At 45.1% G+C, this 27,198-nt stretch overlaps 2 protein-coding genes across 19 annotated transcripts in view; one reads left to right on the top strand and one right to left on the bottom strand.

Moving 5' to 3' along the window:
• The window catches only part of SNAP47 (synaptosome associated protein 47), a 110,228-nt gene extending 92,708 nt beyond the window's left edge, over positions 1-17,520 (bottom strand). For 5 of the 7 annotated variants that reach the window (XR_014837311.1, XM_085012082.1, XM_085012080.1 and 2 more), the window contains exon 1: positions 17,382-17,520. The gene's annotated coding sequence lies outside the window, so the exon portion shown is untranslated. Of the gene's footprint in view, positions 1-17,291 lie in introns of all 7 variants that reach the window. The other 2 variants (XM_085012081.1, XM_085012084.1) reach the window with 1 other exon arrangement.
• Positions 17,521-17,684: 164 nt separating this feature from the next.
• On the top strand, positions 17,685-25,065 carry JMJD4 (jumonji domain containing 4). 12 transcript variants are annotated; one of them, XM_085012095.1, is made up of 6 exons: positions 17,685-18,177; positions 18,448-18,613; positions 20,729-20,804; positions 21,184-21,415; positions 21,985-22,131; positions 22,574-25,065. In XM_085012095.1, the coding sequence occupies exons 3-6, from the start codon at positions 20,785-20,787 to the stop codon at positions 22,874-22,876; spliced, it is 702 nt and encodes a 233-aa protein (XP_084868221.1). In that variant the 5' UTR covers positions 17,685-18,177; positions 18,448-18,613; positions 20,729-20,784; the 3' UTR covers positions 22,877-25,065. The 12 variants fall into 12 exon arrangements, with proteins under 12 accessions (XP_084868221.1, XP_084868219.1, XP_005661214.1 ...); XM_085012093.1 differs by having other exon boundaries at positions 21,148-21,415; XM_005661157.4 differs by having other exon boundaries at positions 20,679-20,804.
• Positions 25,066-27,198: the final 2,133 nt, after the last annotated feature.

Genomic DNA, 27,198 nt, shown 5'->3' with positions numbered 1-27,198 from the left:
TCGCTCAGTGGGTTAAGGATCCGGCGTTGCCTTGAGCTTTGGTTTAGGTCACAGATATGTGGCTCAGATCTGGCACTGCTGTGGCTCTGGCACAGGCCAGATACTATAGCTCCGATTCAACCCCTAGCCTGGGAACTTCCATATGCCGTGGGTGCAGTCTTAAAAACAGAAAAGCCAAAAAAAAAAAAAAAAAAAAAAAAAAACAAAAAAAAAAAAAGGGAAAAAGAAAAAATGTGAAAGGAAATGAGACAGAACCTGCTCTCCCAGGAGGGAGCTAGAAAGAGGAATAGCTCCTGCACCCCAGGAACTTCCCCTATCAGCCAAAAACGGAGGAGGAACTCTAGACAAACGGTGTGAAGCAGTTAAAAAAGAGACAGTCCTCCACATATGGTCAGTGGAACAGGCAATGGGCAACTGTAGGTGGGTGCCAGCAGGTGATAGGAACTAAAACTGTGGCCTTAGAGACCAGACACAAAGGGGGACCTGGGGCCGGCTACATGGGGAAGAAACGGGTTGGCTGTGCAGAAAGAGCCTGAAGGGACTAGAGTATAGGGCAACCACAATGGAGAGCATCTAAGCAGAGGCAACCCAGTGGGGCTTAGAGACTAGATGCCATTGTTTGGAGGTGCTAGAAGGAAGAGGCAGGATCCAAGTAGCCTTGTTCCCTATGCCTACTGTATTAAGCTGCAGGACACTGCCTGCTTCAGCTTGGGGAACAACTTGGTGGTAGTGGTTGCCTAGCAACAGTTGGGAGGCAGCCCCACCCTTAGTGCTACAGATTTCTTGGAGCAGGTGGAGTAACCACCTGGGAAAATAACCAAGTTCCCAGTTACTTCCAGTGGCCCCAGCATTAGTAGAGCCTAAACTGTGCCAGAAGAGATGCTGCGGCAAGGCCCATCCTCCATGAGATCAGGGAAAACACAGGCGCCTTGGCTCTGCCCAGAGAATCTGCAGAGGCTTGCACTAGCAGAGCCCAATCAGTGCCAGAAGAACTGTCGGCAGCATTGCCCATGCCTGCCAATGCCCACTCCCTGTCAGTCAGGGAAACACATATTCCACCCAGAGAACATGCAGAGGCTCAAGCCAGCCCCATCCAATAAGTCTCAGAAGAGCTGCCAGGGGCAGCACCCATTCCTGTGAGAGGGCTGTTGTTGCCCACTCTCTGAGAGAGCTGCAGGCTGCCCAACTGGAGAAAAGCACAAGATACAGGGTCCCTGCCAGGGACCCTGCCAAGGCCCATGTCAGCGGTACTTGTTCCACACCAAGGGAGCCAGTGGAGGCACATTAACCTACATTCCTATCTGCAGGGCTAAAGAGAGCACTCCCACCAGAAGCAAGGCAGGGGGAGAGATGGCCAGAAACACACATCCTGAAGCTACAGGAGAGACTTTTAGCAACAATTAGGGAGAAGCCCCCTGCCCCTGGGGCTTTAGAGAGAGATCCCTAGAGTGGTCAAGCAAGGGAAGTGCCAGCAGAACAGTGGCATCTGCTCCTATACCTACAGAGAGCAGTCCCTAGAGCCTTCCTGGCAAAGGGAGGGGTGGCAAGAGAAACTGCTGACATTGCAAGCTACAAAAAAAAGCCCTCCGAGCTAACTGACAGCAAGAAGAGCTGTAAGAGACACTGCTATATCCATGAGCTACAAAAACAATTCTTTGAATGGTGAAACACTGCCACCTGCCTCACAGACTTATCCCTAGCAGCCACAAGCTACAGAAGTGTGATACCACTGCTCTCAACATATCCTCTGGGTACAAATCAACTTAGAACACCACTGAGAACTCCAGGACTAGGCTCCTGCTATGACAGCTACATACGAACTGTCAAGGGGACAATAAATAGAAAGGTAGACACTATGCTATGACAAAGAAACAGCTTTCAGACAAAGAAACAAGACAGAAACACACAAAAACCACTAAATGATGAGGAGATGGGCAATTCACCTGAAAAAGAATTCAGAGTGATGATAGTAAAGATGACCCAAGATCTTGGAAAAAGAATGGAGACACAAATTGACAACTTGAAAGAGATGACTGACAAAGAGCTGGAGGATTTAAAAAGCAAGATGAAGAGCACAATAGCTGAAATGAAAAATGATCTAGAATGAACCAACAGCAGGCTAACAGAGGCAGAAGAACGAAGAAGTGACGTGGAAGACAGAGTGGTGGAAATCACTGCTACAGAAAAGGTTAAAGAAAAAAGAATTAAAAAAAAACCAAAAAACAACTGAGGAGAGTTTGAGAGACCCCTGGAACAACAATAAATGAACCAACATTTGCATCATATGGTTCCAGAGGAGAGAGAAAGGGCCAGAGAAAATATTTGAAGAGATTATAACCCAAAATTTCCCAAATATGGGAGAGAAAAAACTCACTCAAGTGGAAGAAGCACAGAGAATTCCATACAAAATAAGCCCAAGAAGAAACACAGCAAGAGGCATACTAATAAAACTGAAAAAAGAATTCAAAGAAAAAATATTAAGAGCCACAAATCAAATCAAATATAAGGAATCTTCTATTAGGACAACAGCTGATCTTTCAGAGGAAACTCTACAAGCCAGAAGGGAGTGGTAAATATATTTGAGGTGATGAAGAGGAGGAACCTAGAAACAAGAATAGCCTACCCAGCAAAGCTCTCATTCAGATTTGATGGAGAGATCAAGAGCTTTACAGATAAGTAGAAGCTAAGAGAATTCAGTACCTCCAAACCAGGTCTACATCAACGACTAAAGGAACATTAAGCAGAAAAGGAAAAGCACAATTAGAAACAAGACTATGACAAATGCAAAAGCTCACTGGTAAAGGCAAAGATAAAACAAAAGTAGGAAATCACCCATCGACAAATATATCTAAACTAGCAAGCATGAGAAGGCGAGAGAGCAACTGCAGAACACTGAAAATACATTTGAAATTAAGGGACCAGCAAGGAGAAACAAGTCTGCACACATATAGATGGACATATCAAAGTATAATGGGAACCACAAATCAAATAACTATAATGGTCACACACACAGAAAAGAAAAAGCAAGCCAAATATAACACTAGTAAGATGGTCAGCTAATCATAAGAAAAGACAACAAAAAGAGGAAGGGAAGAAAAAAGACCCAAAATAGCAATCCAAAAAAATTAAGTAAATGACAGTAAGTGCATACTTATCCATAATTACACTGAACTTGAATGCATTAAATGCTCCAACGAAAAGATAGAGTGGCTGGATGGATTCAAAAACAAGACCCATATACATGTTGCCTAGGGAGACCCACTTCAGATTTAAGGACACATTCAGACCTAAAGTGAAGGTATGGAAGAATATATTACATGCCAATGGAAATTACAGAAAAGCGGCAGTAGCAAAACTCCCATCAGACAAAACAGATTATAAAATAAAGAAGGTCACAAGAGACAAAGAAGGACATTAATAATGATTAAAGGATCAATCCAAGAAGCAGAAATAACAATTGTAAATATATATGCACCCAACATAGGAGCACCACATATATAAGGCAACTACTAACAGCCATAAAAGGAGAAATGGATAGTAAGACAATAATAGTGGGGACTTTAACACCCCACTTACAGCAATGGACAGATCATCCAGACAGGAAATCCAGGAGGAAACACAGGCCTTAAATGATACACTAGACCAAACAGACTTAGTGCTATAAGACTTTCGACCGCAAAGCAGCAGAATACACTTTCTTCTTTCTCAAGTGCACATGGAACACTCTCCAGGATAGGTCACATCTGGGGCCACAGATCAAGCCTCGGTAAATTTTTTAAAATTTGAAATTATTTCCACATTTTCTCTGACCACAACGCTATAAGACTAGAAATCAACCACAAGAACAACAACAACAAAAGAACAACAGCAAAAAAAGCACAAACTCGTGGAAACTAAACAATATGCTACTAAACAACCAATGGATCATTGAAGCAATCAAAGAGGAGATGAAAAGATACTTAGAAACAAATGACAATGAAGATACAATAATCCAAAACCCACAGGACATAGCAAAAGCAGTTCCGACAGGGAAGGTTATAGCAATACAATCTTATCTCGGGGAAAGAAGAAAAAACTCAAACAACCTAACCTCACACCTTAAACATCTAGAGAAGGAAGAACAGACAAGGCCCACCATTAGTAGAAGGAAAGAAATCACGATTAGAGCAGAAATTAATAACACAGAGACAAAACAATTGAAAAGATCGGGGAAAGCAAAAGTTGGCTCTTTGAAAGGGATCGATAAAAACTGAGAAACTTTTAGCCAGACGCATCAAGAAAAAACGGGAGAGGGTCCAAATCCATAAAATTAGAAATGAAAAAGAAGTAACAACTGGCACACAGAAATACAAGGGATCATGAGAGACTACTACCAGCAACTCCATGCCAATAAAATGGACAACGTGGAAGAAATGGACAGATTCTTACAATGGTACAACCTACCAAGACTGAACTAGGAAGAAACAGAAAACATGAATAGACCAATCACAAGTGCTGAAATTGAAAATGTGATTTAAAAACTTCCCAATAACAAGCTTGGGGTTAACAGATGCAGACTGTTGCCTTCGGGATGGATTAGCAATGGGGTCCTGCTATGTAGCACTGGGAACTCTGTATAGTCACTTATAATGGAACATGCAATGTGAGAAAAAAAGAATGTATACATATATGTGTAACTGGGTCACCATGCTGTACAGTAGGAAAAAAATAATAAAAAAAAAATAAAAACTTCCCAGTAACAAAAGTCCAGGAACTGATGGCTTCTCAGCTGAGTTCCACCCAACATTCAGAGCAGACTTAACACCTATGCTTCTGAAACTCTGCCAAAAAATTTCAGAGGAAGGAACACACCCAGTTTCATTCATCTTATCTCGGGAAAGAAGAAAAGCCACCATCACCCTGATACCAAAACCAAAGACACCACAAAAAAAAAAAAAAAAAGGAAATTACAGGCCAGTATCATTGATAAACATGGATGCAAAAGCCCTCAACAAATTATCAGCAAACTGCATACAAATATACATTAAAAAAGATCATTCGGAGTTCCTGTTGTGGCTCAGTGGTTAATGAATCTGACTAGGAACCATGAGGTAATGGGTTCGATTCCTGACCTCGCTCAGTGGGTTAAGGATCCGGCATTGCCATGAGCTGTGGTGTAGGCCACAGACGCGGCTCGGATCCTGCACTGCTGTGGCGCTGGCCGGAGACCCCTATCCTGGGAGCCTCTATATGCCGTGGGTGCGGACCTAGAAAGACAAGAAAAAAAAAAAGATGATCAAGTAGGGTTTATCCCAGGGATGCAAGGATTCTTCAACATCTACCAAACTATCAATGTGATACACCACATCAACAAACTGAAAAAAAACATAGGATCATCTCAATAGATGCAGAAAGAGCTCTTGACAAAGTTTAATACCCATTTCTGATAAAAACTCTTCACAGAGTGGGCACAGAGGGGAGCTACCTCAGTATAATAAAAGTCATTTTAGAAAAAACCCACGACTAACATCATTCTCAATGGTGACAAACTGAAAGCATTTCCACTAAGATCAGCAACAAGACAAGGATGCCCACTCTCACCAATGTTATTCAACATAGGTTTGGAAGTCCTAGCCACGGCAATCAGAGAAGAAAAAGAAATAAAACAAATCCAAATTAGAAAAGAAGAAGTAAAACTATCATTCTTTGCAGATGACACGATACTATACCTAGAAAACTCTAAAAGATGCTAACAGAAAACTATTAGAGCTCCCAATGAATTTGGTGAAGTTGCAGGATACAAAATTAATACACAGAAAGAGACTGCATTTCTACCTACTAACAATGAAAGATCAGAAAGAGAAATTAGGGAAACCATCCCATTTACCAGCATATCACAAACAATAAAATACCTAGGAATAAGCCTACCTAAATAGATAAAAGACTTGTACTCTGAAAACTATAAGATGCTGATGAAAAAAATCAAAGAAGACACAAATAGTTGGGCAGATATATCATGTTCTTGGATTGGACGAATCAATATAGTCAAAATGACAATACTACCTAAGGCAATCTATTCATTCAATCAATGCAATCCTATTGAATTACCAATGACATTCTTCATAGAACTAGAACAAAATATTTTAAAATTTGTATGGAGACACAAAAGACCTCAAATAGCCAAAGCAATACTGAAAAGAAAAAAACAGAACTGGAGGAATCAGTGTCCCTGACTTGAGACTTTACTACAAAGTTACAGTCATCATCCAGTAGGGTACTGCACAAAAACAGAAATAGAGGTCAATGGAACAGCATAGAAAGCTCAGAATTAAACCCAAGCACCTATGGTCAATTAACCTCTGAAAAAGGAGGAAAGAGCATACAGTGGAGAACAGACAGCCTCTTCAATAAATGGTGTTGGGAAAACCGGACAACCATATGTAAGAGAATGAAATTAGAACATTTTCTAACACCATACACAAAAGTAACTCAAAATGGATCAAAGACCTAAATGTAAATTCAGATACTATAAAACTCCTAGAGGAAAACATAGGCAGAGCACTCTTTGACATAAATCAAAGCAACATCCTGCTTGACCTACCTCCTAGAATAATGACAATAAAAACACAAACCAATGGGATCTAATGAAACCCAAATGCTTTTGTATAGCAATGGAAACCATTAAAAAAAAATGAAAAGACAATCCACAGAATGGGTGGAAAGTCTTTGCCAATGACTCAAACAACAAAGGTTTAACCTCCAAAATATACAAATAACTCAACAACAAAAAAACAAAGAACCCAACTGAAAAATGGGCTGAAGACCTAAATAAACATTTCTCCAAAGACCTATGGATGACCCAAAGGCACATGAAAAAAATGCTCAATATCACTAATTTTTTATTACAGAAATGCAAATCAAAGCAACAGTGAATTACCACCTCATACCAGTTAAGAGTGGCCATCATTAACAAGTCAAAAAACAACAAATGCTGGAAAGGATGTGGAGAAAAGGGAACCTCCTTCACTGCTGATGAGAATGTAAATTGGTACAACCATGATGGAAATAAGCAAAATGCCCACTGGCAGATGAATGGATGAAGAAGATGTGGTACATATACACAATGGACTACTACTCAGCCATAAAAAAGGACAACATAATGCCATTTTCACCAACATGGAACTAGAGACCTTCAGAGTATGTGAAGTAAGTCAGAAAGAGAAAGATATACATCATATGATATCACTTATATGTAGAGTCTAAAATATGGCACAAATGATCTACCTACAACACAGAAATACATCATGGACATGGAGGACAGGCTTGTGTTTGCCAGGGGGAGGGGGAGGGAGAGGGAGGGGGATGGATTAGATTAGCAGATAAAGACTGCTATATTTGGAATGGATGGGCAATGGGATCCTGCTGTATAGCACAGGGAACTATATCCAATCACTTGTGATGGAACAGGATCGAGGATAATGTGAGAAACAAAAGGTATACATATGTATAACTGGGTCACACTGCTGTACAGCAGAAATTGGCAGAACACTGTAAATCAACTATAATTGAAAAAAAGCCATGAATGGCAGATTTGAAAAAATTGTTGTAGAAGACTTAGTCCAAACCTCTCATTGCACAGGTAAAGAATACAAGTCCAAGAAAGGATGAAGACCTTGTACAGGTCAAACCACAAGCTCATGACATTAACCTGGCTAGAATTAGGCCTGATAATACCTAGTTCAATGCTTCTCCAATTACAGGTCCACTTGCAATATGGCCTGCCTACCTGCCCTCCTTCTGTCCTTCTTCCCCTTCCCCCTTCCCTTCTCTCTCTCTCAAGCAGGTGGACACACACACACAATTTAAATATGATGTGATTTCAACTATAAAAACAGGCGAAAAAATAACAGCCCTGAAAATAATTGAAAAGCGTGGACTTTCACAGAATAGGTATAAGAATTCTCTGCATTTGGTTAACAAGTTTTAAGCCATGCTGGGCTGTAAGTACAAAAGAAACAATGACACAGACCTTGGCTCATGGAGCTTAGAGTCCACTGGAATTCTATAAACTTCCTCAATGAGTTATATTCTAAAGACTCAAACTCTTCAATGTAATTACTGTACCAGACACCAAATCAAGCAACACGGGGCTGGACAGCAAAAAAAAAAAAAAAAAAAAAAAAAAAATGTAGTACCTGCACCTAAACAGCTTTCATTGAATTGAGAAGGCAGGTTAAATCCCTGGTCTCACTCAGTGGGTTAAAGGTCCAGCATTGCCACAAGCTGTGATGTAGGTCTGGGATGTGGCTCAGATCTGGCATTGCTGTGGCTATGCCCTAAGCCTGAGGCTGTGGCTCTGATTTGACCCCTAGCCTGGGAACTTCCATATGCCACAGGACGACAAAAACAAAACAAAACAACCCCAAAGTTCAGGCCTGCAGGCATAAGGAATGCAAAGAAGGCTTAATAGGACAATAACAGCAGTCTAATTGGTCACCCACTACTGCTACCACAATATTCTTTCCAGAGTAAGAGAGGCCTGACCCAGCCCTCATCCTCTCCCTCGTTTGTGAAGCTAAGTACACTTACTGTACTTATTAAATAGTAGGATGACCACTTGTTATTTGACTGCAAGCTCTCAAAGGGAAATGGCTGCATTTTATTCATAATTCTAATTCAGGAAATACTTTGTGACAAAATGAATGGAACAGACACTCATAGTTTATGGTATCTGTCCAGCTGTGAACCTCGGCACAGCTGAGGTCAATGCTCAGGCAGGCCTCATCCTACTGTTGAGTCCTACCCATGGTAGCCTTAATTAAATCCTGTACCATAAATTAATCAGTGGTTGATGAAGTACTTTGGGAAAATTCACCAAAGCCAAGATGATACAGAAACAAGGTGTGGACATTAGTGGGAAGGAATTCTCTATAGTGTTTCTTCACCGCTTATATCAGTTTCTTGTAACTGTGAGCAATGTCTCCCTCCTGTTTGAGAGAAAATCTGTGGCCTGACCAGGATAATAAAGCAGTGTCCCCTTGGAGGCAAGGGTTAGGAAGGTTTACCAGTAAGCCCATCAAAAGCTATGACACAAACCCATAGTGTCTGCAGTGTCCACCTGGGCCCTCAGAACTTGGAGGGCAAGGAGAAGAGATGCACACACAAGGCCTGCTGTGCCATGCAGTATAACAGGCCTTTTCTCTCTGAGTCTCCTGTTTTCTGCCACATCTACAAAACTGTGACAGGCTCACCTTTTAGTCCATGAGTCTCAGACCCTTCATAGTTTCTGACAGTGATGTGTACTGCAAAGATCATTTTTCTTCTGGGTATGGGTTCTTCATACCAGAATCTATTTAAATATTTGGGAGGCAAACTCCGTTATCTCACTCTATCAATTCATAACACCCTTGGATGTTTTTACTTGACTTAAGGGAATTATCAAAAATTTCCCCCAAACTTTAATTCATTTTAAAAATAAGTACATGAAATGTTCAGAAATAGTAAGTCAGAATGGTGTTATAATTGAGGAGTTCCACTGAGGGGGGACTCTGTGCTGCTGATAATGTTCCATTTCTTGCCCTGGGTGTCCTCATTTTGCGATAATTCAAGATTTGTACATTTTCTATTCTTATGATTTGTTCATTTTTCTGCATTAAGACTTCAATGAAGGACTTACTAAATATTAACAATATAAAATTACATTAAAATTAATAATAAATGTACATGAAAGATATACCAAAACTATATTTCAGCTAGGTATTACAATTTCAAAACCATTTGAAATCATTGCCTTAGGCAGCTGCATAGCTAGAAGGCTACACCACAAGCCTTTCATACAGATAATGTCAGGTATTCCCACTCATCTGTGTGTGACCACTGACTACTCAGCGCTTCTGACTCTACTTCCTGATCTGTAAATGGGAATAATAATTGTATCTATCCCACACTACAGCTGAAAGGCTTAACTGAACTGGTGTGTGAAAGATGCCTAGAAGAGATTTAATACCTAATATATGCTGTATGTAATAAATGTTACGAAGTAACTATAGAACTAATATAGCTTATCTATCAGGAATGTGAAGTGTCTACAAGTTTTCTCTTGATTCCATTTCTTTAATGACTGCTAGGACATTACCACACCCAGAACCTGCCATTTGGTTTCATTAGTTTTCATCATCTGATCAGAGTTGGCTATAGATAGCAGGTGGCCACAAAAACAAACAAACAAACAGGACACTGAAAAAGTGGAAAATAAAAGGAAGAATGAGGCTGGTATACACAAAATTAAGATGCCAGGTTAAATCAAAACAACTTGATTCCATTACAAGACAAATTAACTCCTATGGTGATGGGACTGAAATACTTATCAAGTGCATTCTAGCACTTCTCTTAATCACAAGAGTAAGGGCTGGCCCAAACTTCCTAGATATGCATATATGCCAAATAACTCCTGTTGCTTGGTACTACAAATAAGTCCAGTTTACCAGCTCTGCTAATTACCAATATTTGAAATTTGGACAAGCATAAAAGAACTTTGCCATATTAAGTGTGAGAATTTTGTCACCACTACAAAATAAGATATGGGACTTAGAAGTCATAAATATAAAGATGTCAGGGCTGGAGGAACCACAGAGATCATCTATCCAAACTCACTTCAATCTACAGATGAACAAGCATAGCTCTAAAAGCTTCTAGAAGTTCCTGAAGGAGTCCATTCTCCTTCAGGAATATTAGCATCTTCAAGTGTTTTGTATGAGCATCAATTTTGAGAAAGTAATACCCTTTGGACCTACATACTTAAAGAGACACAACAATAGTGCAGAGACCAAATGGGTATAGAAAGGGACAAAATGTATTCAGTTAAAGATAAGCACTAATAAGATTGCACTTGCACTGAAGAGCAAAAATAGTAAGTGATAAGAACATTCTAGAAGAGACTGCTACAGATTAAGACTATAAGGAAGACAAGCCTCCTACTTAAAGAATGTAGTAGGACCAGAGCAAGAAAAAGCAGACTTTCTGCTCTCAGATCTGGTAGTACCTTCTTGTGCATCAGCAGGCATGACCACCCTGGGTCACAGTGAAATCTGAGGCTTCTGGGGTCAGAAACTTGCCCAAGGAGACATGAACCCAAGAATCCATCTTCTTAGCCAACATGATGATGAATTCCAGACCAAGGGGAATCTCAACACTAAAAACACATTGAACAAACAAACAACCTCATATTCCAACTTAGCAGAGCTCTGTGAAGAAGCCAGGAAATCCATGCTCTTACGTCACTGGAAAGCTAACGAAGATCTCCTCAGCTGTTTAAAACTCTTGACCTTTAGTACCGAAAACTGGTGACATCTTCCTGAGGGGCTTTATCTGTGAACTCTCTGACAAGTTCTCCTGGCACACATTGGGATCATGGGGCAGAGCAGCTGGAAGGATGCCTTTCTTCTGTAACTATGGTTTGCACTGGACAAAAGGAACTGTGTAAAGCCAAAATGTCTTCAGACCCTTCTCCCAAGTGAAAAGAACTCTCACCCAAGCACTCTTAAACAGACATAAAACAGACTGGGGCCTCTCACAGGAACGGGAGGCAAGGAAGATGCAGACCTTCAGTTTGTTGTGATTGAGACACCTACAGTCCCCCATGAGCTGTGAGGTCCCTAGTGAGTCACCAGTACAACCTGCTAGCACCGTTCTGCCACGAGGCCATTCAGCAGTCATTCAGACGTGAGTAACAAAGTTTTTTACTCTCAGAATTAGAGGGCAACTATCCCCATCAATTTAGCCATGGTTTTCAGTGTTTCCAAGACAAATGTCAAAGGCAAGGTACGTTGGGCCTCAGTCACTGCAGTGTGCCCCCAGCTCTGGTCTGCCCCTAAAACCAGGTGGAACCTCATCTTCCCAGCTGAAGCTAGCCTCCTACCACTTGGCTACACCCTGGCTGCCATAAACCATCCCCAATTCCCCCAAGAGAGTTGAGGCAGGGCCATATCTTGTTCACCACTATTCCACATGGTTTGAGAGTTTGATTTAGCATGGAAATTGAATTTACATTGACAATTGACTGACCCGAGTTGTATTCCTGAGTATGTACTCTCGGAGGTATTCCTTGAACACTGAGTGAGATTACACACAAATTCCCCAAAGAATTACTGAGTGTGGCATTGCAGCATTCAAGGAACTACACTGTAGTTCCAACTCCAGCTCTACTGCAAACTTTATGACTGTGAAAAAGTTACGTCATCTTCTGGGCCTCTATCAGTTCTAAATTATTCCAATATTCAAAAAGAGAAAAGAGGAAAGATGTTTTAAAAGAAGAATCAATACACTTCTTATTATCATACTATATACAAAAAATATAAGAAAAATAATCACTGAGTTCATGTCTTGGAGCAGCAGAAACAAATCTGACTAGGAACCATGAGGTTGCTGGTTCGATCCCTGGCCTTGCTCAGTGGGTTAAGGGTCTGGTGTTGCCATGAGCTGTGGTGTAGGTCGCAGATGTGGCTTGGAGCTGGTGTTGCTGTGGCTCTGCTGTAGGCTGGCACCAACAGCTCCGATTAGACCCCTAGCCTGGGAACCTCCATATGCTGTGGGTGCAGCCCTAAAAAGACAAAATACAGGAAAAAACAAAACAAAACAAAACAAAAACCACGAAAAATAATCAGGTCTGACAAATACCAAGGAAAATGCAAAAGGACACACCTGTGGCCACAACTTTTCCTATCACAGATTGCCATGGCAGCTTTCCCAAGAGACCAAAAATAAACAAGGATTAAGTACAAAGGCCAACGTGAGAACAACCTTCCCATGTGCATTACCCACATTACCTAACAACACTGAGGACACACATATCACACCTGTCTCTGGGTGTCCTGCCTTTCCTCTGGTCTCCACGTATAGTTTGCTGGAAGCAATAACCCTAGTCCCTCAAAGACCAAGCTCTAGTGCTCTTGATCCCAACCTACAGCAACAATGTCTCTATCCCTCTACCCTAGGAGAGGGTGTGTTTTTGTTTTGTTTTGTTTTTTGCTAAGAGTCAGGTAGTAAACATTTTAGGCTTTGTAAGCATATGGTCTCTACTAAACTATTCTGCTTTTGTAGAGTAGAAGCAGCCAGTGACAATACAGAAACAAAGGGATGCAGCTGCTCCAATAAAATTTCATTTATAAAACAGGTGGCAGCCAGACTTGGCCCATGGGCAATAGTTTACCAACCCTTGTCCTAGATCATCTCATCAATTTACACATACGCTCTAAGAACACCTTAAAACAAACACCCTTCCCACATCCTCACAGTCCTCTCTACTCACTGCTCCTCCAATAGACTCTAACTGCCTCACTGGGCTTGCCCCCCCCCCCCCGCCCCCAGCCACCACCCAAGAACCTCCCTTTCAAGACAGGGTCCCTACCACTCACTGACACTTCTCTGTTCAGGCCTCCAGATGGCCAAATCCAAAGCCCACATCTATTCAACATAACTCTTCCCCTCCTGAGAGACATCACATCTTAGCTTCCTAGATACCGTGCTCCCCTGGTCTCCCACCCCCTGAGGGCCTGTTTTCAGTCTCTTCTGCTGCTTCTTACTCTCCTATCTAACTGCTAAATCCTGGAATGACCAGGTCACAATCTGGGTCCTCTTAATACTTCTCCTAAGAGAGTCAAAACCGTTTCATGGTGCTAAATATTACCTCCACACTGCTACCTCCCAAACTTTCCCTCCAGCCCAGACTCTCTGGGACTTGGGTAGTGACTGGGTGTCTCCACCTGACCATCTATCAGGCATTCCCAACTTAGCAAGCCCCTTCATCTGCTCCTGCATCTCAGTGAAGGCACTTCTAGGTGAGTACTCCTGAGTACCTTCCTCCTCACCCCTCTCAACAATCTGTCAGCAAGTCCTGGCAATTGTATCTCATATTGGCCCTCTGCACCTCCCACCCCCACAGCTACAGCACTGTGCAATGTTGTCATTACTCTCCTGGGAAACTTCTCAAATGGCCTCCTTGTTTCACTTTGCCCCCATCACCCATTCTCTGTACATCAGCCAATGTGACAGTCAAAAAACAATATAGAAAATGTCACTCTTCTGCTAAAACTCTTTCCCACGTACCTCAAGTAAAGTCCAAAGTCCCCGCCCTAGCCATGCAGGCTTTACCAACTACAGCCTCACCACTCTGCAACCCCCTCTCTGCTCTGCTCTATTCCTGTCTCAGGGCACCCCACCTGCTGCTCCTGTGACTCTGAATGACCAATTTCACCTCACTCTCCAGTTCCACTCTAGTGTCATCCTCTCCCGTTCACTGACCACAGCACTCACCACAACTCCAAAGAACCTGTGAATGTTCTTACACGTTGACCACCTCAGTCAAAACATTGAAGAAAGTAAACACCACAAGTAATATGCCTTGTGCACAATACTGACACATCACAGGAATCCCAGAAATATGTTGAGTGAACCACAAATCATATGAAGTGAAAATATCAACTGTGTCCATTGTGGACAGTTTTTTTCTTTCTACATGCTGAACTAGGTCTCTACTCTATGCTAAGTTTCGGGACTCCTTATTTGGTCATCACCTGCTGTAACCTGGAACCCATATCTCCCAGTGAAAATGCTTGTAGACTTGTGCTGACCCTGTGGACAGAGCTGAATTAGGGAGAGGAGATCATGGCAAGGCACCTCAAGAGTGATGCTTCTGGGGAAGAAATGAGTGGTCACACTGAATTTAGTATAATGGATCTCTTTTAGCTCTTCCTCAGACCTGTGCCCTGGAGTAGACTCAGTATCAAGTAAACACCCTATTTTTAGTTAATTTCCAAAGTAACAGACCAAGCAACATTTTATACAACTTCCAACAACTCCTGATGGCAATAAGACTTAGATTCAGAACACTGGAAGCAGTGTCTCCAGGCACCAGCGGCCAGTCTTTTCCATTACCTTCACCTCCTGCTCCTCAGAGGCTCCCACTTTCAACCTGGGAGGTTCAAACGTGCTGTTTGTGGGTGTTTCATTGCAATAACACAGCCTATTCACATGGTATGCACCCCCTTTCTAAACTTTCAGGGTAGAGAACTAGGATTTTTATGTTATTCCCAATGCATTTCCTACAAAGTGCTAACTTTTAAACTCCCTTCCTGCTTTTTTTCTTTCCAGCCCTCTGTGGGGTGTGCCCCTGGGATGTGACAAGGCTTAGAGCAGTGCCCTGCTCCCAGGTTCTGATTTAGGTCTGGGTGGGGCCCAGGAAAGTGCATTTCTCATAAGTTCCCAGATGATGACAGGACTGCCATCTAGGGGCCTTGGAGGGACACACACCTGTGTTCCAGTCCCAATCCTGTTCTCACTAGTAATGCTGGAGCCTCAGGTTGTACAGTGGTGGTAATACTGCCAGTATCAGAGAGCCATCATGTGGACTAGGGAAATACAGCACAGAATGCTTGTCCCAGGGGAAATGCTCAAGAAAGGAGGTCTCCCCTCCTACTCTGAGTTCAGTTGCCCCAACAATCCTGGGGAGTGTGTAGACCTGCTGGTAAAGCCCCCGCTTTCTTATGAAACTTAGTCTCAACTACATAGCTTCAGAAGCTGAATCCTGGGGTTCCTCCCAGGATGTGACTATTTGAATTTAATACTTCCCCAATGAGGCAATCTTTAAGCCATATTTCCCGAATCTTTAGACAATTATGAACATTCCACTTCCCACAATTTTCCTATTTGCCTTCCATGATCCACACCTGCCACAACTAGAACCAAATAATTAATGAACATCTGGTCAATAATGTGGCAAAAAACTGACAATGTATTGTTAATCTTTTAAAAAAAAGTTAAAGGCATCAAAAGATGACATATATAAACTTATACATATATAACAAAGAGACTGTGTGTGTCTGTATATGTGTGTACAGGGAGGGAGAAAGACAGAGAAAGTGAATGAGTGCATGCCTGGAAGGATAACTCTTTATCAAGAAACAAGAAAATGCTCATCTCCGGATGGGATTAAGGGTGACTCTTCTCCATTTTATCTTCCCAGTGCCTTCTAACCTTCTGCCCAATACTGGCCCAGTAAAGAATTCCACAACTTGACCACAGGAGGCACAATGAGGCACACTGGGAAGGGAGCACAGCTCAAACACAATCACAAAACCCTCATACTGCTTTGCTTGCCACCAACTCTCCACCACCTGTCTCATCCTGCCCATGTTCTCAGCTCCCACTTTAGAACCCCCACCTGGACTCTCTTCCCAGTCCTCCCCTCCTCTGCCTCTCTCCACTTCTGGTCCTTGCTCTTCTCCTTCTTGTAAGTTTCATACTCCTTGAAAAGAGTACCCCCTCAAGCCCCTCTCCAAAGTTTAGAGCCCCAATATCCCCAGAATCTCCCTTATGCCACCTATAAGGCTAAATAAACAAGATTACATGTTCACTATTTAATAAAGGGGCGGTAGGTGCCTCTCCTCTTCCCTTTGGGTGTTTCCTTTGGTCAGGAAGGAAACAAATTCAAGTGTTCAGATTTCATAAGGCATTGTCACCACCTGCTGACTCAGAGCTGTAAACACGTACCTCCAGAACTGAGGCAAGAGTCTCTCATTAGGCACAGACTACACAGGTGCATCTATTTTTCCCTCAAGGAGATGAGAGAGTTCTCAACATTTCTTTCTTCCTGTGTGTGAAATGTGGGAAGACCTACCCAGCTGTGTATTCTACTGCAGATGCCTTACATATATGTAATCTGCTCATACAGCAATGAAACTGTTTTCTTCCTTTCCATATTGATACGAGTAGGACTGTATTGGCAGGACATCTATTTCTGCAACATGCTGAGACCCTGATATGGCACCCCCACCTAAGCTCCCCTTTTATGTAACCCTATTCAGATATGTTTTTGTGCACAGCCTCATATCACCACATTTGATCCCCCACACCTTCACTCAGAACCCTCCCTATTCCCCCAGCATCCCCTCCAGTCCCCACTATCCCCTTCAGGTCCTACCATCCTCTCCTGGTCACAGCATTTCCTCCAGGTCCCCAGCAGCCCCCTAGTCCCCTAGCATCCCCACCAGGTCCCATCATCCCTTCCAGGTCCCCACTATCGCCTGAGAGTTACAGCACTCCTTCCAATTCCCCTATCACCCCCCTAGGTCTCCCATCGTCCTAGTTCCCCAGCATGCCCTCCAGGGCTTCAGCATCCCCTCCAGGTCTTCAGCATCCCCTTAGACCCCCAGCTTCTCCAGGACCCCACCTTTGACCCTTGTGCCTCTCTGTTAGCCCAGCCACGTCCCACCACCTTCCTCAGTCCTTGAAGCACTGGAAAGAGGAGAGATACTCACCTGGGCAGAAGCGGCGAGAGGGACTGTGCCAAGGGACGCCTGGAAGAGCTCCGGGCACAGGCCCAGCTGCAGACTGGGGACACGACTTACCTGAGTTGCTGGGGAGGTGCGAAGACGGCGAGACTAGGGGCCAGCACCGTTCGACAATTTCTGAAACCGTGCGGACCCTGAGCTGGATCACAGTCTCAGTACACCGCTCCTGAGTCTGCCCAGGCGGGCCGCAACAAGCAGAGAGCATGCGCCCAGAGCTGGGCTGGCTGTGTTTCTGGCTCGGGCAGGAACTCTTGTCTGCAAACTCTAGGTTCCGCACGAGGGCGCCGGGCTGACGGCGGACTCTGCAAGCGGCCGCGGGTGCGTAGCGTGTACGCCGGAAGTAGTTTTCGCACATACTTCCTTTTTCACTTCCTAGTTTAAAGAACAGATAAGTGGGAATACAGAAACCACATTCTGGGTTCCTGACCTTCTGCCGGACGGCAGCCGGGAGATCTGGCCGCTGGCTCCAGCATCGCTGGCAGCCCCTCCGCGTCCAGCACCCCCTCCTACTCCCGCAGCTCTTCCGACGCTCCCAGCCCCCCTGTTCCCAGCAGACCCTCACGCAACGGACTCTGAGCCTAGCCCAGCATGGACAGACAGATGCGCGCATTTGCCGAGAGCCACTTCCGAGGCCTCCAGGGAGGTCTCTCCAGCAATGTCAGCCCGAAACTGGACCACGTGGACTTCATAGAGAATCCAGACTCCTTTTCCTACGCCGACTTCTTCAAGGGCTATCTGCTCCCCAACTTGCCCTGTGTTTTCTCCAGCGCTTTCACCGAGGGCTGGGGCAGCAGGAGGCTCTGGGTGACGCCAAGCGGAAAGCCCAATTTTGATTATCTGCTTCAGAACTATGGTAAGGACTGAGCGCGAGTGTCCCAGGCAGGAACACCTTGGAATGCAGCACAAAACTCCAGCCAGTGTCCTTTGACCCTCGCCCTACCTATATTCCCTTAGGTCAGACTGTGAGGGTGCAAATGAGGGGAGCCACAAGAGGACTTGAGGGAGGCAGGGAACATGAGTTAATCCCCAGAGGAATTCTTCTGGAGACGGTGTAGCAATGAGTTGGAGGGTGGACAGGGTGGAGGACTCTCAGAAAAGTTTGTGCCTGACCCTTTCCTTTCAGGAGATGTGGTTGTACCTGTTGCAAACTGTGGGGTGAGGGAATACAACTCCAACCCCAAAGAACACATGCCCCTCAAAGACTACATCAGCTACTGGAAAGAGTACATTCAGGGAAACTACTCATCTTCACGGGGCTGTCTCTATCTCAAAGACTGGCATCTGTGCAGGTAAAGGGGCCCAGAACACTGCTTTTCCTAGTCATGAGTGAGGAACTTGTCTTTTCTCCAGTTATGAATTTAATCAGTGTAAAAAACCCACTCTCTTCAGCCTGGTTGGAATGTCATTCTCTCCAATCATGGCCATCTCACCATGCCTGCGCGGGGTTGGCTGCGTGAGGAATGTGGGCACCTCTGGCAGAGGCTCAGATGGCCTGTGATTACCTAACTCTTTTTTGTCACTGTTTTTCCCGGAGCTGCCCTTGTCAGTCTCACTTCGATCTAACTGGCAGCACCCAGCCTTCACCAGTGCTCAGATGCCTCTGGGACCGGCCACCCCTATCCAAACCTACTTCTCCAAATCAAGCCTGTTCTCCTCTACCTTGGCTGCTGCCAATCTCCAGACTAGCTGCCCTGCCTCAAGTCCTGCACCCCACTGCTAGGCTCATTAAAGCTAGAGCTTTCCAGCGGGACTGTGTCCTGCCCATTTAAAATCTCCATCACTAACAAGCAATACCAGCTCTTAAATGAGGCCTTCTGAGGTGTGTCCTCCTACCACACACTTCTTCCACTTGGGGAGCTCAAAGGATGCTACTCTGAGAAATGTCTCACTCTAGTGGACAGCCCCACCCCTTCTGGTGTTCCCACTCTCAAGTGGCCCTTAGATTTTGTAGCCATTTCCCCTGCCAAGGGTATGTTTCCACAAACACAGAGGGAGTCATAGTCAGGCGCCCACCAACTGGCACTGAGTAGATGCTCAATTAATGAGTGAGTGAACAATCAAATTCTTGTTTTGCTGATGTAGGAGCTAAAACTCAAAAAAAAAAAAAAAAATTCAGGCCCTTGTCATTCCCAAGACCAATCCAACAGTACATGAAGGGCACTAGCATCCTGCTCAAAGTTTTCCCTTGGTACTATCTGCTACACAGCTTCTTACTTAGCAGAGAGAGCTTGCCCAGCAAACAGTGGATAAGATGCAACCATACCCTGATCCTAGACCTCAGGGACTCATATTCCATCAGCACAGACGGACTCAGACTCAGATGCTCTTGCATTGTGGATTTGGGCTTCAGATAAGCAACAAATGGTTTTTTAGGTTTTAAGTATGTCCCAGGTATTACAAGGAGCATACTCATCCTAGAAACTTCTTCATTGTTTTTTGTTTTTGTTTTGAAATTCAGCCTTGATGGAGTATCTTGCATTTTCCTTGGCAACCCTAAAGTAAAGAGAACAGAGGAAGGCTCGGATCAGGCAGGCAAGGATAGCCACAGAAGAGGTGATATCTGAGCAGTTTTGAAGGATAAGTAAGAGTCTGTCAGTGTACAAAGGCATGGCAGCAGAAGGACCTGCATGGTGCTTTGGAGAGCTACAGATGATTTGGAACTACTAAGGTTCTCCCCATCATGGCCTCTTACAAAGAGTGTTGTGTGACTATGTTGTTGGCAGAGCTGCACTCTTCTTTGGACTGTTTTAGAGTGCTCCTCTGAGAGCCCATTGGTTGGGTTGTGGGGATGGACTAGGGGAGTGAGGGGTTGAGAGATGAGGTGAAAAGAATCTTGGTGTACCTGGGGTGTCCTTGTGCCTGGTTTTGTGACCTTGAATCTGCTCAATAAAACCAAGGCCACTGGTATGGGTGAAAAAGTGAAGGAGGCCCCCAGATCTGGGAAATCACCATGATGCAAATAATGCATTTAGAATGCCAGCTTAGGCTGAAATCCTGGAATAGGTGTTGTAAGGGTCCTTAACATCTAGGTCACGCCTGTACAAATTGTCTAGGCTGTGTCACAGTACCCCCAGAGCCATTTCATCTGCTTACAACTCTGGTTCAGTCATTTGCTTAGGGCTCAGCTAGGATCATTTGGGGCTGTGATCATCAGGTGGCTGGATTATGGCTGGATATCCGAGGTAGCCCTACTCAGCCTAGCAATTGGCTCTAGCTCCAGAAGGTAGGTCAGGGTCATTCACATAATTTCAAAACTCATGGCTTCATATGCTCGGGAAAGGGCACTGGGAGGTGGGTTCGTAGCCACTTCTGCTGCAGTGGTTCGTAGCCACTTCTTCAAGCCACTTTCTAAAGGGACTCCTCGGCGGAGAGCGTGTTCACCCTGCCCATATACTTCTCGTCAGACTGGCTCAACGAGTACTGGGATGCTCTGGACGTGGATGACTACCGCTTCATCTACATGGGCCCCACCGGCACCTGGTAACTGCCTGTCCGCTCCCACCATCCTGTACCCCCGACCCTAAACCTTCCAGCTGGTGTTCCGCTCTTGGCCAGAGCCTCTCAGAAATTCCTGTTAGTCAGGTCGTGGAGTTGGCTGCCAGGTTTGGCATTTCTAAGCCTACTTACCCTCTTTCCTCTGTGGAAAGAGCCTATGCACCTTCTGTATGATGTTTTGGGGTGGGGGAGTTTTGGCCCTCCCACCTGGCTCACAGGCCAGGTATGAGAGCTGGGAACCATTGAGGCCTCTGAGCATGGCCAGTCCATTCAGAAGAAGCAAAGCTCACATCTAAGCCACAGAGCACCAACAGGAGCTCTTACACAGGTCGCCGTTCCATGCCGACATTTTCCGCTCCTTCAGCTGGTCTGTCAACATTTGTGGGAGGAAAAAGTGGTTCTTCTTCCCACCGGGGCAAGAAGAAGCCCTGCGGGATTGCCATGGTGGCCTCCCCTATGACGTGACCTCCCCTACACTCCTGGATAGCCGCCTACACCCCGTGCTCAATCGCTGTAGCCCACCACTGGAGGTCACACAGGAAGCCGGCGAGATGGTATTTGTGCCCAGTGGGTGGCACCACCAAGTCCACAACCTGGTAAGGTGGGCACTCCCCACCTCACATGTTATGGCCCAGACGGGTCAGGGAGAAATGCCACAGGGCTCCAATGGGCTGACTCTGACCCCCATTCAACTCTGCCCCTTGGCCTGCCTAGCATCCATCCTCCTCAACACCTCTTAGATGGCTTCTGGTAGAGAGAGGGCCAAGCCCACCTCTGCTGTTCCTACAGAGTGGACAGACTGTCCCTCTGGGAGAGCCTGGGTGTGGGATGGGGTGGGGCATGGGCAAGGCTGGTATTGCATGTGGCCATGTTGGTTCCTCCACACAGCACTGCTAAGGGCCCTCAGCTTCTTTCTGTCCCTCCTGTTTTGCTTTCCTGGGTAACGGATCCACACACCATGGTGTTGTCCTGCCCTTGGGGAGCCCTACTCTGGGTTAACTGAATTCAGATGATCTTATCTTGGATCCCTCTTCCCTGCTGGCTCCCATTGGGAGATAGGAGCAGCTTTTCCTAGCCGACGAAGGCTGAAAGGACCTCAGGATGAGGGGAGGGGACAGTGCCCCTTGTGGGCTCTTGGGGACAGCCTGCACCTTGCCCCTTGCAGGAGGACACCATCTCCATCAACCACAACTGGGTCAACGGCTGTAACCTGGCCAACATGTGGCACTTCCTGCAGCAGGAGCTCTGTGCTGTGCAGCAGGAGATCATTGAGTGGAGGGACACCATGCCTGATTGGCACCACCACTGCCAGGTGGGACAACTGGTTTGAGCAGGAGGGGGACATGGGGTGAAGCTCACTAGGGTTATAGTGGGGTTGAAGGGGTTGATAGGGTGTTCACCTGCTCCAGGACCACAGTCGGGCAAAAGCGTGCTCCCCAGGGCCAGTGCCTTGGTCATGGGGAGAATGTGGAGAAGCATGAGGTCTCAAGGGAGGGTGTGATCTTTAATGTCAGAGCTGCAGTCCTGAGGGCCTGGTAACCACAAGGCCTACCTATGTGAGTGAGAGTCTAGGGCTTCCAGGCTATAGGACTCAGAGCCATTTGATCACTGGCTGGCCCCTGGGTGTCTCTTCATCCTCAAGAACTGGGCCATGTCTCAAGAACTTTTGTAACCTAGACTCCATGTAGGGTCAGTAGAACTTTCCCAGAGCTGTGGGAAAACAGTAGCTCACTGTCTGTTCCTTTCTGGCCCAGGTCATCATGAGGTCCTGCTCCGGGATTAATTTTGAGGAATTCTATCACTTTCTCAAGGTCATCGCTGAAAGGAGGCTTCTCTTTCTGGCAAAGGGAGTGGGCCCTGGCAAAGTGGAGTGTGGCAAGAGCACTGGGCTAGGCCCCCAGCAGGCTGCTTTTGATGTCAGCCGCATAGCTGAGGTGCTCAAGTCTGTGTTGGCCCACCCTGACTTCCAGAGAATGGATACCAGTACATTCTCCCCACAGCCAGAGGAACTGCTGCAGCAGCTGGAGGAGGTTGTGGCCGCCACCACATCCCTTTAGTATGTGCTATGAAGATCAGATGCAACATGTCCTAAGGGGACCGAGGAGGTGCCCTGTTCCAGGCAGTCGCCCTGTTCCAGGGTCCCTTCTAGGAAAAAGTTATCTTCCTTTGTGGTCTGGGATGTGTTGTCTCTCAGCTGAACCTTGTCACCTTGGTGTCCCAGGCACAATTCCTGCTTTCCGGGGTCTGATATGTCCAGTTATCCATTGGCATCCCTAGGAACCTGATGCCTGTTTAGAGGTTCCAGGCTCCTTGTCATCATGAGGCCCAGCCAGGACTGGGAACTCTGGATCCAGTGAGGGGGTGGGTGGGAAGGTGTTAGTCAGTTGGACCCAAGGCAAGAAGGCTGAGAATGTGCTGTGGACTGAGGAGTGGGTTTTCTTGGCGCACCCTCACCTCCATACCAGCCTTCCCTCAGCAAAGTCTAGTACCCAAGCTGACAGGCCTCCCATCCTCAGTGGTGCAGTACATCTGCCTTGTCTTGCAGGGCTCCCTCTGCTGTAGCATTACATCCCTGTAAAAGTCCACACATCTGCTAGAACAAGGTCCTTGATGTAGAGTGGGGCTCAAGACCTGTGTCTCTCTCACACTAGAACCATTGTTTACATAGAACCTCCTTCCTGCCACTGGTCTATGGCCCCCTCCTCCCCAACAGGAACTTGAGGGATGCCTATTGGTCAGGTCTCCAGGCCAGGCCTCATGTGCTCTCCTTCATGTAGGTCCCCCCAGGTGTCACAGATACATTGTTCAGATGCCACTTGGGCCCTGCTGGCAAGAAGTAAGCAAAGCAAAGCACAAGTGAGTTTATCCCCCTCCTGCTTACTGTAGTACCACCTTTCCCCTCAGGGACTCTAAGCCCAGCCTTGCAGCTGCATACCCAGTGAGGTGGAGGGCCTTGCCCAAGGTCCTCCTGCAGACAAGCTGGAACCTGGGCCTCTTCCATACTTCACATACCTGCACCATCCAGCTTTCACTCATTTCACTATTTGCTGTCCAAAGTCACTTTGCAAGCAGTGTTTGATCCAACAACCACTCTTTGTTCACTCTGCCCTGTCCAACTTCCAAGGCTTACTTATAATCCCTGTGCCAAACAAAATCAGTCATTACAGACTCCTCACGCTTGTCTGCACCACAGTGAAGGTTGGGTAGGGTCCTGGGGGCTTCTTGCTGTGCCTCGCACTAGCTCTTTAGTATCCAGTACTGGGTAAAGCTGCAGGAGAGCAATTGGGTAAGCTCAAGGCAGTGTGTGTTTCCCACCCAGATTGAAAGCACTCCGGTGATTAATTGGTAGAACTATGTTTTTGCTGCCCATGAATTGTTGATCCTAGTGATACACCTCTTCCCCTGCCTATCCACTGCATCTTTCAGCCCTTCTCATGGAAAGTTTCACATCACCATGGCCTAACCAAAGTTAATTAATTCATCAGGCCCCAGCCAAAGAGGAGTGGCCATTGTGTACCTGATAGACTGGGGGCCGTCTAGGGCATTTCTGTGTTAATTGTACAGGGCATTGCAGGGATGCTGAAAATCCTTGTACATAGGCAGCAAGGGTGCTTGTAGAATGACACCCAGCTGTAGGCCTAAGTCTGCATCACAAATCTTTCCCCAGGCCAGGATCCAAGAAATAAGCAGGAAAAGGAATCCAAGAAATAAGCAGGAAAAGGAATTCTGAAGTCAGAGGAATATTCAAATTTAGATAAAGTTCTTCTTTGGAGGAGAGGGATAATAATAGAAAATCCTGCCTGCCCTCAGTGTGTTTGCTAATAATCTTCCTCTGGCTTTTTCTTTTCCACATTATATGGTTTTATCTTTTTAACAATTTTATCTACTTAGGGTTTATGGAATTCCAAAGTTTGACATACAGTTTCCCCAATATTGGTCAAAAGATACCACAGCAAAAGCTTCTCTTCCTCCAAAGTGTAGAGAGGCAGCCATTGTCCTGGGGTAGGAAACGGTCCTGGCAAGAGTTACTTTTAAAGACCCCAAAATTTCAGTGGTTGTTGCTATGCCTGTGAAAGTACCTTCAACCTCCAAATCCCCTGAGTTCTGAGGGGGTATCTCAGCTCTTTTCTAGTTTAATGAAACTGAAACAAATGTCTGTAAAAGCTAGACTTGTGCATGTCCTTAGGGGTGGCTGGCCCTTCTCACTTCTCCCATATACAATAAACTGATGGCTATGCAAGACTTATTGAATAGTGAGAGTGCCTTATTGAGGAGTGAGAATGCCTCTTTCAACATATGAAATGAAAGGTGAAAACCAGGTTATAGTAGAAACTGGATTTTAATATAATATTCAAGGACATCCTTATCTATTTACAACAATAGTAATTTATTTTTAACCTTTTATACAAAAAAAAAAAAATCACCCTCTCACCTCCTCTGAAATCTTCCCTTCCCACTGACCCATCTCTTATGGTATCATAAACTCCTTGGTGCCTGACACTTGTAGTGGCAGCAGATACCATCACTGGGACTCAGCTGCCCCTCCTCACCTGGTGGAGAGCAATGTATGTGAAGTGGAATCTCTCCTCTACTGGGGGAGGGAGGTAGCCAACTCTCACTCTCAATTGGCCTTGATAATGGAATCTGAGATTCCATCTACTCTGAGAAAGGCTGGAGTGATGTGAGATAAGGTCAGGATACCTGGGAGGGTCATAAGCAGGTGCTATAAGATGAGAGAACTGGAGTTCCCTTCGTGGCGCATTAGTTAACGAATCTGACTAGGAACCATGAGGTTGCGGGTTTGATCCCTGGCCTCACTCAGTGGGTTAAGGATCCGGCATTGCTGTGGTGTGGGTCGCGGACACAGCTCGGATCCTCTGTTGCTGTGGCTCAGGCATAGGCTGGTGGCTACAGCTCCGATTAAACCCCTAACCTGGGAACCTCCATGTGCCACGGGAGCAGCCCTAGAAAAGGTGAAAAGACAAAAAATAAAAACAAAAACAAAAAACTGTAGTTATCAGACCTGGTAGGGTGCCCCTAGACACCGATGGCAGTGACTATTACCTAGTCATTGGTGCCTACAGGCATCCTACCAGGTCTGATGACTACAGTTCATTGGTGCCTTTATGTGACCTGTAAAGAAATGAGAAGAGTTTACAGAGGGCAATAGCTAGTAGCAAGCAGGGCAGTGTTACTTTGGGCAGTGCTTCTCAGCTAGTTAGCTAGTCCTCTGGTTCCCAGAGAGCAGAAGTCACCTAAGACAGCAAGATTACCCATGGGAATCCAGATCAGCCTGTCAACTGTCAGACATCATGCCCAGCCAGTCTGGAAGTGGCCTGGGCTGGCAAATTGGGAGCACAATGCCTGGTTGGCCCAGGCACTGAAGTCAGTAAGTGTTTAGCTCACCCTAGAAAGGGTGATCCTGAGGCTAGCTATGACCAGGAATCAGCTAGAAGATGCCCTTTGTGAGCCATAAAAAGAGCAAAGTAAATCTGAAAAGTAAATATTAGAGCAGGGATAAATATAGTAGAGAACAACATAGCAATAGAGAAAAATCAGCAAACTTAAAGTTGTTTCTCTGAAAAAAAAATGACAGACCTTTAGATTGACTAAGCAAAAAGTAGAGAGGACTGAAATAACCAAAGTCAGAAACAAAGTTGGGACAACACTACTAACCCCACAGAAATAAAAGACTTTGTAAGAGACTATGAACAATTATATACCTACAAATTGCATGCTGTAGATGAAATGGGAAAATTTGTATAAGCAAATTATAAAACATTTTATTGGTGAATCCTACCAAACATTTAAAGAGTTCTTAAACTCTTCCAGCATATAGAAGAGGAGGGGGCACTTCTGATTTCTGCGAGAGCACCATTACCCTAATTCGAAAGCCAGACAAAGACCTCACAAGAAAAGAAAACTAGAGACCAGTATCCCCCATGAAGATAGATGCAGAAATCTTCAGTAAATACTAGCAAACAGGATCCAGCAGGATTATATTTCCAAATCCAAAAGATTATGCATCATGGCCAAATGGGATTTGTCCAGGGATTAAAGTACTGTTCAATATATGAAATTAAATCTTTCCACATTTATAGAATGAAGGGGGAAAATCCATATGATCATCTTCATTGATGCTGAAAAAAACACTTGACAAAAGCCAACACACTAAGAATACGAGAACTCAATAAGTAGAATAAAGGGAACATCCTCAACATGATAGACGGCATTTATAAAACCCCCACAACTAGCATCATGTTTAGTTTTGAAAGACTGAAAACTTTCTCCCTAAGATCAGGAAAAACACAAAGACATCCATCTTCACACTTCTATTTCATTAGAAGTTCTGACTAGAAAAATTAGGCAAGAAAAGTAA

Source organism: Sus scrofa, chromosome 2 (genome assembly GCF_054392235.1).
Source record: "Sus scrofa isolate SSC_HxYL_T2T_F1_AM1 chromosome 2, Sscrofa_HxYL_maternal_Yorkshire_Landrace_v2.0, whole genome shotgun sequence".
NCBI classification, from domain to species: domain Eukaryota; kingdom Metazoa; phylum Chordata; class Mammalia; order Artiodactyla; family Suidae; genus Sus; species Sus scrofa.
This window is presented reverse-complemented; position numbering and strand designations above follow the sequence as displayed.